We start from the raw sequence: 13,152 nt of genomic DNA, 5'->3' as shown, positions 1-13,152 counted from the left end.
AAAGAATTTTAATGAAAATCACACCGTCAGATTCAGCGTATCAGAAAACCCTATTACATAGGTTTTAAGCTCATATCTGCAAAAATCTGCAACTCTGTATTTTTTGCCAGAAGAAAAATATACGAATATAGAAGTTAGTTACGTAAGTTAATTTGTAAAGACATCCATTTAGCAAAAGAAAAGTAAAATTTGTATGCAAATAAAAGCTGCATTAACTAAAAAACGATCAGAAATTAAATAAAAAAAACAAGTTTTTTAAACTGAAAGTAAGGAGCGACATTAAAACTTAAAACAAACAGAAATTATTCCGTATATGAAACGGGCTGACCCCTCCTCAACGCCTTGCTCTTTACGCTAAAGTTTGGGTCTGTTTCACAACTTTATTTTTTAAAACAATAAAAAACTTTAGCGTAAAGAGCAAGGCGGTGAGGAGGGGACATCCCCTTTCATATACGGAATAATTTCTGTTCGTTTTAAGTTTTAATGTCGCTCCTTACTTTCAGTTTAAAAAACTTGTTCTTTTTATTTAATTTCTATAAAGCCCAAGTTAAAGTTCAACATAATGATTAGCGGAAGCATCCTCTTTCTTATATGTGATAATTTAGCACTGAGTTATGCTCTAACACAACTCCTCACTTTAATTTTTCTCCTTTTTTTCTTTCTATTTTTCTTTACTATTAAAGTAAATAATGCTTTAGTCACTTGCAGAAAAATAACAACTCAGGGCCGTACAGAGTTACCGGAGTCCGACACAGAAGCGCAAGGCTGTTTCAGTTTTTTTGCGGAGCTTACCTAGAAGGCATATTCCTGCAGTTACAAAAAAAAACTAATAATGTTGAATTGGGCAAATTTGTCAGCAAAAATTTAACAAATTCATCATAGTTAGTTACTAAGATTCCAAATAGGGATATTTTTCAGAAGATTCAAAAGATATAACGTCAACAAAAAGAAAGAATTCTATATGTAAATTTGTTCGCCTATACTCGTGAAATTTCTGAAGATCGATTAAATAAAAGGTGGCATTAACCTTACAATTTTTACACAATTTAAATTTACAAAATAAGAACTAAAATTACATATTTTTTTTTTACTTAGACTTGAAAAAAGTTAAGAGTATTAGTTAAGAGTATGCAGTATGTTTTAATAAGCAGTATATAAGAATGCCACTTTTTTCCCTCATTTTTAATATATAGTGATCATCTCGACCAATTTGTAAGCCTGACTGTTCATCACTTTTAATAACATATTTAAATTTAAAAAAACAAGTTTTTTTTAACTGAAAGTAAGGATCAACATTAAAACTTACAGCGAACAGAAATTATTCCGTATATGAAAGGGGCCGTCCCCTCCGCAACGCCTCACTCTTTACGCTAAAAATTTTTATAGCTTTAAAAAATAGAGTTGTGAGAAAGAGTCTAACTTTAGCGTAAAGAGCGAGGCGTTAGGGAGGGGACAGTCCATTTCATATACGGAATAATTTCTATTCGTTTCAAGTTTTAATGTTGCTCCTTACTTTCAGTTAAAAAAAACTTGTTTTTTTTATTTAATTTTTGAACGTTTTTGAATTAATGGAGGTTTGGATTTTGGTCCACTGTACATGAATATTTAAAAAAAAAATGTGCATATTAATTTTACTTTTATTTGGTTAAATGGGTTTCTCGAAAGTTGTTTAATTTTATTTACGAACGTTTTTATTAGTAAATAAATATACGTAACTTACGAATTAACTTACGCAACGAACTTTTATATCCATATATTTTTAAAACGTATATTAGGAGGTTCACCCCCTTGTCAATACCTCGCTCTTTACGCTAAAGTTCGAATTTTCTTCCAATTCTTTTTATCTTTAAGAAAGGCGATACGTCCTTCCCAGGCAACTGGCGAGGAATCTGCATGCTGTCCATACCTAGCAAATTGCTGACGCACATTTTATTGCCGAGAATCAGCTCGCAGCTCGACAGACATCTTCGCGACGAGCAACATGGATTCAGACCGAACCGTCCATGTGCAGACTTGATATTTACCCTACGGCTACTGACGGAAGAAAGCAGAGAATGGCACTCCAAAATCTATATGATATTCATTGATTTTGAGAAGGCATTTGACTCAGTAGACCGCCAAAGTCTGTGGAAGATCCTACTGCATTACGGAATCCCTGAAAAGATAGTTTCACTGATTTTTGAGTTTTATGAAGATAGCGAGTGCTGTGTAAAGACACCAGATGGCCAAACCCGTTCCTTCTGCATTATGTCAGGAGTTAAGCATGGTTGCGTCTTGTCACCACTACTATTCGTAATTGTCATTGATTACATACTGCGAAGTACAAGCACAGACGGAATCCAGCTAAATCCAGAAACACGCCTCAGTGATGTAGACTTCGCTGACGACATCGCCGTCCTAGAATCATGCAAGCAAAGACTCCAAGAACTCCTTGACAAAGTGAGGGAGAGAGTCGGCCTAAAAATAAATAATGAGAAAACAAAATGCATGGCTACCACAGATTCACCCCAGAGCATCACTTGCGGAGACCAACACATAGAGCAAGTTGTCCATTTCAAATACTTGGGAAGCATAATAGAAAGTACCGGATCGACCACAAAAGAAGTGCTCACAAGAATCGGCCAAGCCAATGGGGCCTTCAATAGATTACGGAAAGTGTGGCGGTCCCAAAGCTTCTCTATACGGCTAAAGCTACGACTCTTCAATAGCAATGTTATGCCAGAGCTGCTTTACGCTGCCGAAACCTGGCACCTGAACCAGGAACAAGAACTAAGAATACTTTCTTTCGAAAATACATGTCTCAGAAGAATTCTCAACATCCGTTGGCAGCAGAGAATAACAAACCAATCCATCCGTGACAAGACTGGCCAGCCTCTTGTGACACATATTATAAGAGTCCGCCGATGGAGATACCTTGGCCACGTACTACGTATGGACAATTTCCGACTACCAAATGCAGTATTCTAGTGGTAGCCATCGGGTCAACGCTACAGGGATAGACCAAGAGACACCCTACGTTCAAAGTACCAGACATATCTCTGTATCCTAGACGCATCAATCCACCCTCAGTGGGAGGACATACTTGCAGAAACAAACCGGCGGGAATATTGGCGGCTCCCTCTTGATGCCCTGGGTGCCTCTAGAGGCACAGGTGGATCTAAGGTCTAAGGGTCTAAGGTCTTTAAAAATGACCCCTTAATCACAAAGGCCGTTAATTAGAATAAATAGCTCCTTTGAAAGCACTAAGAAATCTTTGGCTTAAATAGCGAAGTATTGACTAGGTGGCGAACCCAATCGTATACTTAATAATTTCTGTTTGTTTTCAGTTTTGATGTTGCTCCTTACTTTCAGTTGGAAAACTTGTTTATTTTTTTATTTAATTTCTGATCGTTTTTTTAAATAATGCTGGGAAATCTGGCGCCACCTTCCTAGCAATGCCCCTTCCCCCGTGAAAACTTCCTCCTTGGAAAGATCCTCCCACATAACCCCTGCCCCCCTCCCACTACCAGAAAAAATACCCCTTGAAAATGTCCGTATACTTCCCAATAGGGCACTAGAACTTTTAATTTCTGTTCAAATGAATCTTCCCACGATATTCTAGGACCATTGGGTCGATCACCCCTGGGAAAAAAAAACAAACAAATAAACACGCATCCATAATCTTTCTTCTGGTAAAAAATACAAAATTCTACATTTTTGCAGATAGGAGCTTGAAACCTCTACAGTAGGGTTCACTGAAACTCTGAATCTGATGGTGTGATTTTCATTAAGGTACTAAAGCTTTTAGGGGGTCTTTCCCTCTTTTTTCGAAAATCAACCAAATTTTCTCAGGCGCGTAACTTTTGATGGGTAGGACTAAACTTGATAAAATTTATATATTTGAAATCAGTATTAAAATCTAATACTTTTGAGGTATCTATTGGTATCAAAATCCCGTTTTTTAGAGTTTCGGTTACTATTATGCCGGGTCGCTCCTTACTTACAGTTCGTTACGACGAGCTGTTTGATATTGTAATAATAAATTATATACATTTTTTGTATTTAGATAGAATTAGTAACCCAATTATCCTTTTTATAAAATGCGGAAAAATTTTTGGAACTAGAAGGCCTATAACATAATCCTCTCCTGAGGTAACAGAATTGTTAGTTCTAACAGTGTGTACCTGGAAAAGACATCTATTGACTGGATGTTTTACTTTTTGTCTATTAGAAAACTGAAATTCGGAAAAGACTACAGAATGGGCAATTTTCTAACTACTGGAAAATAAAGTAAGTTATTTTCTTGCTTAAGGTCACCCAAAACTTTTATTTTTTATGTACCGAGATGATGAAAATAATTCAATGACGTTTCGTCTTAAATTAAAGAAAAAGATAAGATAAATAGACTTGAAAAATAACGGTGGATAACAGCAACAGACTTACTTCAATCTCCAGGCCAGCCCAGGGATGCAGTTGTACAGGAGGGACTCGGCCAGGCTTGTAGCTGTAAAACTCAAGTTGACCCTTGTACCAGTTCACGGCATAGAGTCTCCCAGATCTATCATTTGCCTTAGGCAAACTGTAGTGGCATCTTAGTTGCACATCAGTGTCAACAAGTGCTGCGTCAGGCACTTCAATTCTGTCTATCCTAACAGCTGATGCTAAAAGAATGTATAAGTAAAAATATTAAGTACTACATATAGCTCTGGAGCTTCGGGAGAAGGGTTATTAGAAAGAAATTTGAAAGTTCTAGTGTCCTTCATAAGTTGCTTTCTGCCTGTTTTTTTGCCCAATTTTGTGATATTTATGTCTCAAAGGGTTACAGACACATATCGGGAAGCATTTTGAGATAGTCAATCGACTTGAAACTGTCCAAAAACTATAAGTTTTGCTTTCCCGTTTCAGAAGTAGTAATGCCGCGGAACGGGACATTCATTCCTAATGATGCATGTAGTCTAAAAAACATACATTTGTTTTAAAGCTTTATTTAGCTTAGTTGATTCGTTTGGAGTTTCATAAAATTGTGTACCGCGGTGTAAACCTGTGCATCAGCCACCATTAAGGAGCACCGGAGGAGGGAGTATATTTGAAGCCTCAAAAAGTGTGGTTTTATGCGCAAATTTCCTAGCTCTCTTTGGGCTTTCAGATAGATATAGAAGAATGTTTTTTATGGAGGGAGGTGAGGCTGTAGAATTTAAACTCTGCTAAATTTGATTTCTGGAACGCTTTTAGACTATATATGTAATATGGGTGCTACAGGTTGATAGCACCCCTTTTGTTGCAGAAAATATATTTTTGTATAAGGTAAAAGATTACATTAACATGTTTCCCTTACAAAAGATAGGGAGTTGAAGAAGTAGGGTATTATGAGTGCCATAGGAAATTTCCAGGGGGTCCCACTAGGAGCTTTGTTTTCACCGAGACATACGTGAGAATATTGTATCTTTTTGTTTAAATAAATTTAATGTTTTTCTGTTCCTTGGGGCTTGCTCTCCTGAATGGAAACCCATATGGGGGGGACAGAGGGAGATCCATCCCCCCTTGGCTGAATGATGCTGCCTTATATTTTTGTATGTTTGTTTTGAGATTTCTATTATACAACATTAAAAGTGCCGATTAGACCAACTAAGCCCACCCTAAAATTCAGCTTAAGGGCGCCAATGCTCTCCTGTCCCCCTGCTGGTCTCCATGGGAAATATCCCTATGAAAATATTCTTAGAAGAACCCGCCCTGCACACCACAGGAATAATGATCCTTTGGTTATTTTTGTATTTCAGACTCCGTCCTAATTAATATTTGGAAGGGTGTATTCTTTTAGGGATGATTATCATTATCAAAGCACTGTTATACGAACATTAAAAATAACTTTAAAAGACGTGAATTGGAGGGGAAATAGTAGGCTTCTTCTTATTTATAAGAGCCTTTGACGAAAGGCTCGTGGTACAGGAAACCGTCAGTAAACTGCAACCTTTTTCAGTAGAAATTGGATATCTAAAAAACATAGTTTTTATACCAAAAACGGATATACCCCGAAAATCAGATGAAGATTTGCTAGATATTTTCCAGATAAATTGCCTACGGATTGTTTTGGGTACCCGACTGATGGACTGACCGTATCAAACAGTTCATGGTACAGTTCATATAATTATCTAGTATGATCATTCTCTATCTCACCCATTATAAAAACCCGGACCGGGGTGCGAGTGCTCCGGAGAACGTTTTTGCAGATATAAACATAAGCGAAGTCAGATCTTTTCATGGGTAGACAAGTCAGACTGTGATCTAATTGGAAACAAGTGGAAACCCGCTATTACGAATAATGCACTTTGTTGGAAACAATCGGAAACAGACTAACCTGCATTCCCGCTAATGCAGAAATAAGTGGGAGGAGCTTTTTGTTCGCACCGAGAACGAAGACCAGAAATGATCTGCGATAACCTTACTGGATAATTACATGAACTGTGGTTCATGGCAACGAACTTCAAGTAAGGAACGATGCGGTTCAATAGTAAACTAAACAATAAGAAACAAAGCCTTTATAACAATGGATACATCAAAAGAATCACATTTTGATGCTTATTCAAATTATTTAAAACTCATCAAATTTAATCGAACCCATAAGAAGTTACAAGCCCGAGACAAGTTGCCCAGTTTCTCAAAAAGGGGGAAAACACCCTCAAAACATCAAATGATTATTATAAATATGACACCATCAGATTCAGCATATCAGGTAACCCTACTGTAGAGGTTTCAAGTTCCTATGTACAAAAACGTGAAATTTCGTATTTTTTGCTGGAAGAAAAATCATGGATGCGTGTTTATTCGTTTGTTTGTTGTTTTTTTTTTTTAAGGATAATCGCATCGAACGAGTGATCGTAGAAGATTGGGAGGGGGCTCGTTTGATTGGAAGTCAAAAGCTCTAGTGCCATTTCTAAATGACCAAAAATTTTGGAAGGCAGCTAGCCCCCTCCTACGCTCATTTGTTCCCCTAAGTCACCCGATGAAAATATTGAAATAGTTATTTTTCAGCATAGTCCAAAAATCTAAGAACTATGTCTTTTAGAATGACTTTACCCCCCCCCCCCCGCCCTACCAAAGTCTCCGCGGAAAAGGCTGCAAGCTAGGAACTTGGCCCATTGTTTACATAGAGTGTTGGTTTTTGGGAAGTATACAGACGTTTTTCAGGGGGTACTTTTCTGTTGGAGGGGTTAAGGGTACAAGGGGGATCTTTCCATGGACAAATTTTCGACGGGGGAAGGGTATTTTACATGGAGAGGAAGCCAGACTTCCCAGCACTATTTGAAAAATGACCAAAAATCAAATAAAAAACAAGTTTTATCAACTAAAGGTAAGAAGCAACATTAAAACTTAAAACGAACAGAAATTAATACGTATATAAAGGGGGTCACCCTCTGCTCAATACCTTGCTCTTTACGCTAAATTTTTTCTTGGAACTTTTAAAAAAGCTTAATATTATAATTAAACGGCATTTGTAATTCAGGAGTCATTCTTAAATAGCTGGAACAAAAAATTAAACATTAGCGTAAAGAGCGAGGTATTGAGGAGAGGGTGACCCCTTTCAAATGCGTAATAACTTCACTTCGTTTTAATTTTTAATGTTACTTCTTATTTTTAGTTGAAAAAACTTGCTTTTTTATTGAATCTCAAACAATAGGCTTTGGAAAGTGTTGTTTAATTTTGCTTTCTACGACTATAATGAGAGAAAAGTTGAAGGATGAAGGATGAAGGATGACAGGTTGCTTTCGGCTGGGGTTGGGGGATGTCATAAGAAAAGATTCAAAGTAAATAGGACCTTCCTGGGAGGGTGTAAAGAGGGAAACTTTAAATATATTGGGATGGAGGAGGAGCGTATTTAGCTGTGTTGGCCTCAGGCGGCTGGGTGCTGCGGTGATTTATTAGTGGTAGTAGTAGTAATGTTTTATTTAATATCAATAAGAGCTGTGTATTAGCCTCAACAAGTGCTAAATCAGGTACTGTAATTCCGTCTATCTTAATCGCTAATGCTGAAATTAAGTATTCTTGAAAATATAATTGTTGCCTTATCGTAAATATAGTTAATCAACTTTGCATAACAAATAATTCAAGCTATTTTTTAAACATAAGTTTGTCTTTCGTGTTTTTTAATATGTATTACACAAATTTTAATAAGAACTGGCAATTTTGGATAGAAGGAATGTATAATGATTTACTGAGCAACAAAAGTTACAAAAAGAGTATTTCCCTAAAATAAGCCTACTATAAACTACCGAGAAAAACAAAATGAATTAAGAAAAGAAAAGAAATAATGAACAAAAAAAAGTGATAAAAAGTAAAAAAAAAAATTAAGACCGAGTCAGACACAAAATGAACCAAATCTTTGTAGATTTAATGTTTTTCAGACCATATCGTAGAGGCTTTTATACTTGCATAACTTGTGACTTTATGTCATGTTATTCAATCTTACGGAACAATTTTTTTCCATAACTGAGGCAGATCCAAATAGACTTAAACTTACATAAAATTCTTAATTAGGTAGGTTTATGTTGCTCTATGGAAACGTTAACATAGCAGCAACAAAATCTTGAGCATTTAAAATTTTTTTAGTTAATTACTAACTTAATTAAAAGCTTAATTTCCCTATAATGTCTTTCACGCTTCATCGGAGCTTGAATGTCCGTTATTACACATTTTTGATTTTTAATAGTTTACTTATGATTATGATGACTTTAGACGATAATTATAATTCTTATAAGAGCGTGAAAGGACTTATCTAACTGCGAATGTTTACACTTAACGCGACGTTACTTAACACTTCGCATAGAAAAGTATGCACGTACTGTATAAGCCGATTAATTGTGTTGTTTGTATAACCATAGGTAGGATGGCAAGCCGCACCAACAGAGACTTAAAAGCTGAAATAAAACTTTCTAGTAATCTTATAAAATAAAAAAAACGCGAAGAAAGGAAGAAAACGAGGACAATTAATTTTTTCTAGTAGTCTTAAATGGAAGGTAAACCTACCTGTGATCTGATACTATTTCCTAGGCTATTAGTTATGTTTTAACTATTTAAATTCCGTTTCAGTCATTGCAGATTTTATTCAATGTGGAGCTACATAAACTCCACGAAATACAATATATTACAACTTAGAACTATGTTAAGCCGCTTGACAATATGACGTTGAAAAAAAACTTTATTTTGCCTGAATAAGTGGTGAATACTCCTTGTTCATCTTAATTCTTTCAAAACTTCTACTTTCGACTTCTCCCCTTTATCCCTTACAAATTCATTCAGTTTTATAATCTAGTTCAAGGCTAATTTGGGTTACTATTTTTATTTTCCCAAACAATTTGGGACTTCAGTTCCAGGCTTGAAGTCTAGGGAAAAGTGTGAATATAAAGGAGTATGATAACGTATAACTATCATAAAATATCAAGTGTATTTTTCAAGTGAATATTGTCAAATTCTGAAACACAGCACATATAAGTAAAGCTAGTCCTGTTTTAATTTTCTAATTTTTTTTCTTTAAATTTTTACATACGAGGCATCGGGCAATCTTCCATACAGTCATAAGCGGAGTCAAACTGTCGTGTGAGCAAGTCAAGTATAATTTAAAAAGGAAACGATTTAATTGCTAAGTATTATTTTTTATTGTTATTGTTTGTTTTTATGTTATTTTCGTTTATATGAAAAATTTTCCGACCTTTGAGGATCCTAACCTGCTGACCCCTCATAAACTCCTACGACACAAAATGTTGCACTTCCAGTTGTGGCTGGTTGTGGCTGGTTTAATGTGCTACTTTTCTTATTAAGTAGAAAAAAAAATATATTTGACGTAACTAATTAAAGTAAATAACTAAAGTAAGGCTTCAGTAAATAATTTTAATAACCAGACTTCTTAGCTTACCAAAACTAAAGAAGAGGAAACACCAACTGCTAATTATCACTTTTTTAGAAATCATATTAATCCTAGTATAAATATAAACTCTCATCTAGTTGATACATATCACTCTCGTACTCTCTCTTCTTTTCCAAGGGATTTTGGAACTGAACAGCTCCGAAATGAAACAAGAAATTGAAATATATTGGAGTAGAATCATGCCTTTGAGTCTAAATCAGATGCGCATCAGCTCCGATGAATTTCAAAAGTAAAAGCAACTCCTCCAAGTGTTGACAGCCGTAGTGAAGTGTGTGAACAAGACTCGGTTCTCATTATATTATTATGAAGTAATAGTATCTTACTTCTTATTAAGCTAATGCATCTAAAGTATAGAAAATAAATCAAGCTCAAGCGTCTAAGAGAGGAACTTACATTAGGGGGTGCAAGCAGAAGAGGGTATTTCAGTGTTCTAGAGACGTTTATCAAAATAATTTTCTTAGTTACATTATGAGATGGATAAACGAAGTAGAATTACAGATAAGATCCTTTAGAAAAATCTTAAGGAATATCAACTTATTCGTCGAAGAATGTTTTTATGGGTATTACATGAAAAAAAAATTCGATTGAAAGTAAGGAGCAACATTGAAACTTAATACAAACATAAATTATTCCATATAAGAGGAGGTGCTGCACCCTCCTAAATTCCTCACTCTTTACGCTAAAGTTTGTTAGTAGTTTAAGAAAGCTTCTTGAAGACTCTTTTACAGCCCTTGTTTCTCAGGAGCTCTTCTTAAAGAATTTGGGAAAAAGAGAAACTTCAGCATAAAGAGTGATTGACTGAGGAAGGGGCAGCCCCCTTATATGGAATATTGTCTGTTAGTTTTAAGTTTCAGTGCTGCTCCTCAGTTTCAGCTGAAAAAACTTGTGTTTTTAATTGATTTCTGATTATTGTAGGAAGATAAGTCTGCAAACCAAAATTAGAATATTAGAAGCTACAGTTATGAAAGAGGTCAAGGTCAAGTATGGCTCTGAAGCATGGGCGCTCCGAAAAGCGGATAAAGATTTGCTAAATGTTTTCCAGAGAAATGGTACTCCAGATTGTTTTGGGTCGCCGGCTGACTGACCGTATTTCAAACAGTAGGATATACGAAAAATGTGGTTCAATCCTTCTTTCTAGGGCTATAATGAAAGAAAGGTTGAGGCTTCTAGGGCACGTTGTGCGAATGAAGTATGACAGATTGCCAAAGATTGTCCTTTTCGGCCTACCATCTAGGGTTAAACGGAAAGTAGGTCGTCGTCGTCTGGGGTGAGAAGACGCCATAAAGAAAGATTTATAAGGAAATAGGAACTTCCTGGGAGGATGTGAAAAGGTAGGCTTTGAATTGATTGGGATGGAGGAGGAGCGTGCGTGGCTGTGTTGTCCTCAGGCGGCTTGGTGGTGCGGTGAGTTGTTAGTAATATTAGTAATAGTAGTAGATGGTTTTTCGGATCAAGACAGAGATCCGCCTGTCTCCGCGGAGAATTTCCCCCATATAATTCCCCCAATGGAAATTTCCTCTAAAAAAATCTTATATTTCCCAATATAAAATAATATAAGTAAAACAAGGGGCGAATTGCATAGCTTACTGCCTCCCCCCGATATAAACTTTTCACCACAAAATTCCCCCAGAAACGTTTCTCTCCATAGGAAAATCTCACCGTGCGAAATTTCCCCTCCCCGCAGAAAATTCCCCAAAAAAATGCCTGTGTATTTCATAATCACAGATAGTACATGTAAAAAATGAGTAAATGGCATAACTTGCAGCCCTTTCCCAGGGGACTCTGAGGGATCGTGTCATACCCAAAGGCATAGTTATTGGACCTACCGACTCTACTAAATGAAATGGTTTTCTCAAAATTGTGATCATAGGCAGCGCGATAGCGCTGCCTAAGTAAAGAACGATGTGGGTACAATTTATTTTTTTTTTCCTCCATACCCGGGCACTTCGTATCGAAGGAGTTGTCGTAGGAACTTCGAAAAGGCCTCATTCGATAGGAAATTGGAGTGGCTAGTTCCCTTTTTAATAGTCGAAAGTGATTGGAGGACAACAAGCTCCCCCCCTCTCACGCCCATCGATCACCCAAACATATCCAATCAAAAGTTTGAGATAACCATTTTGTTCAGCGTAGTAGATTTCCAAATAGAAAATATGTTTTTGAGGAGGACACTCCCTCACAACCCTCAGGGCAAGGGTTTTAAGTTACGCCTTGGGGGCATACAAGTTTTTATAGAAGGTGTTGTCATAGAAACTTCAAAACAGGCTCATTCAATTGGAAATTCAAAGGGCTAATACCCTTTTTAATAGTCGAAAATGATTGGTGGGCAACCAGCCCCCCCCCCACACCCATCATTCCCCAAACACATCCAATCAAAATTTTGAAACAGTCATTTTGTTCAGCTTAGTTGGTTTCCAGATAGATAATATTTCTAGGAGGACACTCCCCCACAAGCCTCAGAGCAAGGGTTTTAAGTTATGCCCTGGGGGCATATAAGGTTTTTATAGAAGGCTTTGTCATAAACACTTGAAAAACAGGCTCATTCGATTTGAAATTCAAAGGGTTAGTGCCCTTTTTAATAGTTGAAAGTGATTGGAGGGCAACTAGCCCCCCCCCCCACGCCCATCATTCCCCCAAACACATCCAATCAAAATTTTGAGATAGCCATTTTGTTCAGCATAGTAGATTTCCAAATAGAAAATATGTTTTTGAGAAGGACACTCTCTCACAACCCTCAGGACAAGGATTTTAAGTTATGCCATGGAGGCATATAAGGTTTTTATAGAAGATGTTGTCGTAAAAACTTCAAAACAGGCTCTTTTGCTTGGAAATTCAAAGGGCTAGTGCCCTTTTTAATAGTCGAAAGTGGTTGAAGGGCATATAGCCCCCCCCCCGACGCCCATCATTCCCCCAAACACATCCAATCAAAATTTTGTGATAGCCATCTTGTTCAGCGTACTTGATTTCCAAATAGAAAATATGTATTTGAGGTGGATACTCCCCCACAACCCTAAGGGCAAGGGTTTTAAGCTATGCACTGAGGGCATATAAGGTTTTTATAGAAGGCGTTGTAGTATAAACTTCAAAAAAAGCTCATTCGATTAGAAATTCAAAGGGCTAGTGCCCTTTTTAATAGTTGAAAGTGATTGGAAGGAAACTAGCCCCCCCCCGCCCATCATTCCCCCAAACATATCCAATAAAAATGTTGATACATCCATTTTGTTCAACGTAGTTGATTTCCAGACAGAAAATATGTT

General features: G+C 36.7%; 1 protein-coding gene across 1 annotated transcript in view; it reads right to left on the bottom strand.

The window, feature by feature from the left end:
- LOC148952675 (uncharacterized) overlaps positions 1-10,026 on the bottom strand; it is a 125,360-nt gene extending 115,334 nt beyond the window's left edge. Inside the window, exons 1-2 of the mRNA XM_089087351.1 lie at positions 9,887-10,026; positions 4,423-4,640 (exon numbers count right to left, since the gene is read on the bottom strand). Of these exons, the coding sequence (XP_088943477.1) occupies positions 4,423-4,640; positions 9,887-9,971 (303 nt within the window). The 5' untranslated portion in view covers positions 9,972-10,026. The remainder of the gene's footprint in view (positions 1-4,422; positions 4,641-9,886) is intronic.
- Between the last annotated feature and the right edge of the window lie 3,126 nt (positions 10,027-13,152).

Source organism: Artemia sp. Qi Xiang Cuo, chromosome 4, assembly GCF_049724085.1.
Source record: "Artemia sp. Qi Xiang Cuo chromosome 4, ASM4972408v1, whole genome shotgun sequence".
In the NCBI taxonomy this organism is placed as follows: Eukaryota; Metazoa; Arthropoda; class Branchiopoda; order Anostraca; family Artemiidae; genus Artemia; species Artemia sp. Qi Xiang Cuo.
This window is presented reverse-complemented; position numbering and strand designations above follow the sequence as displayed.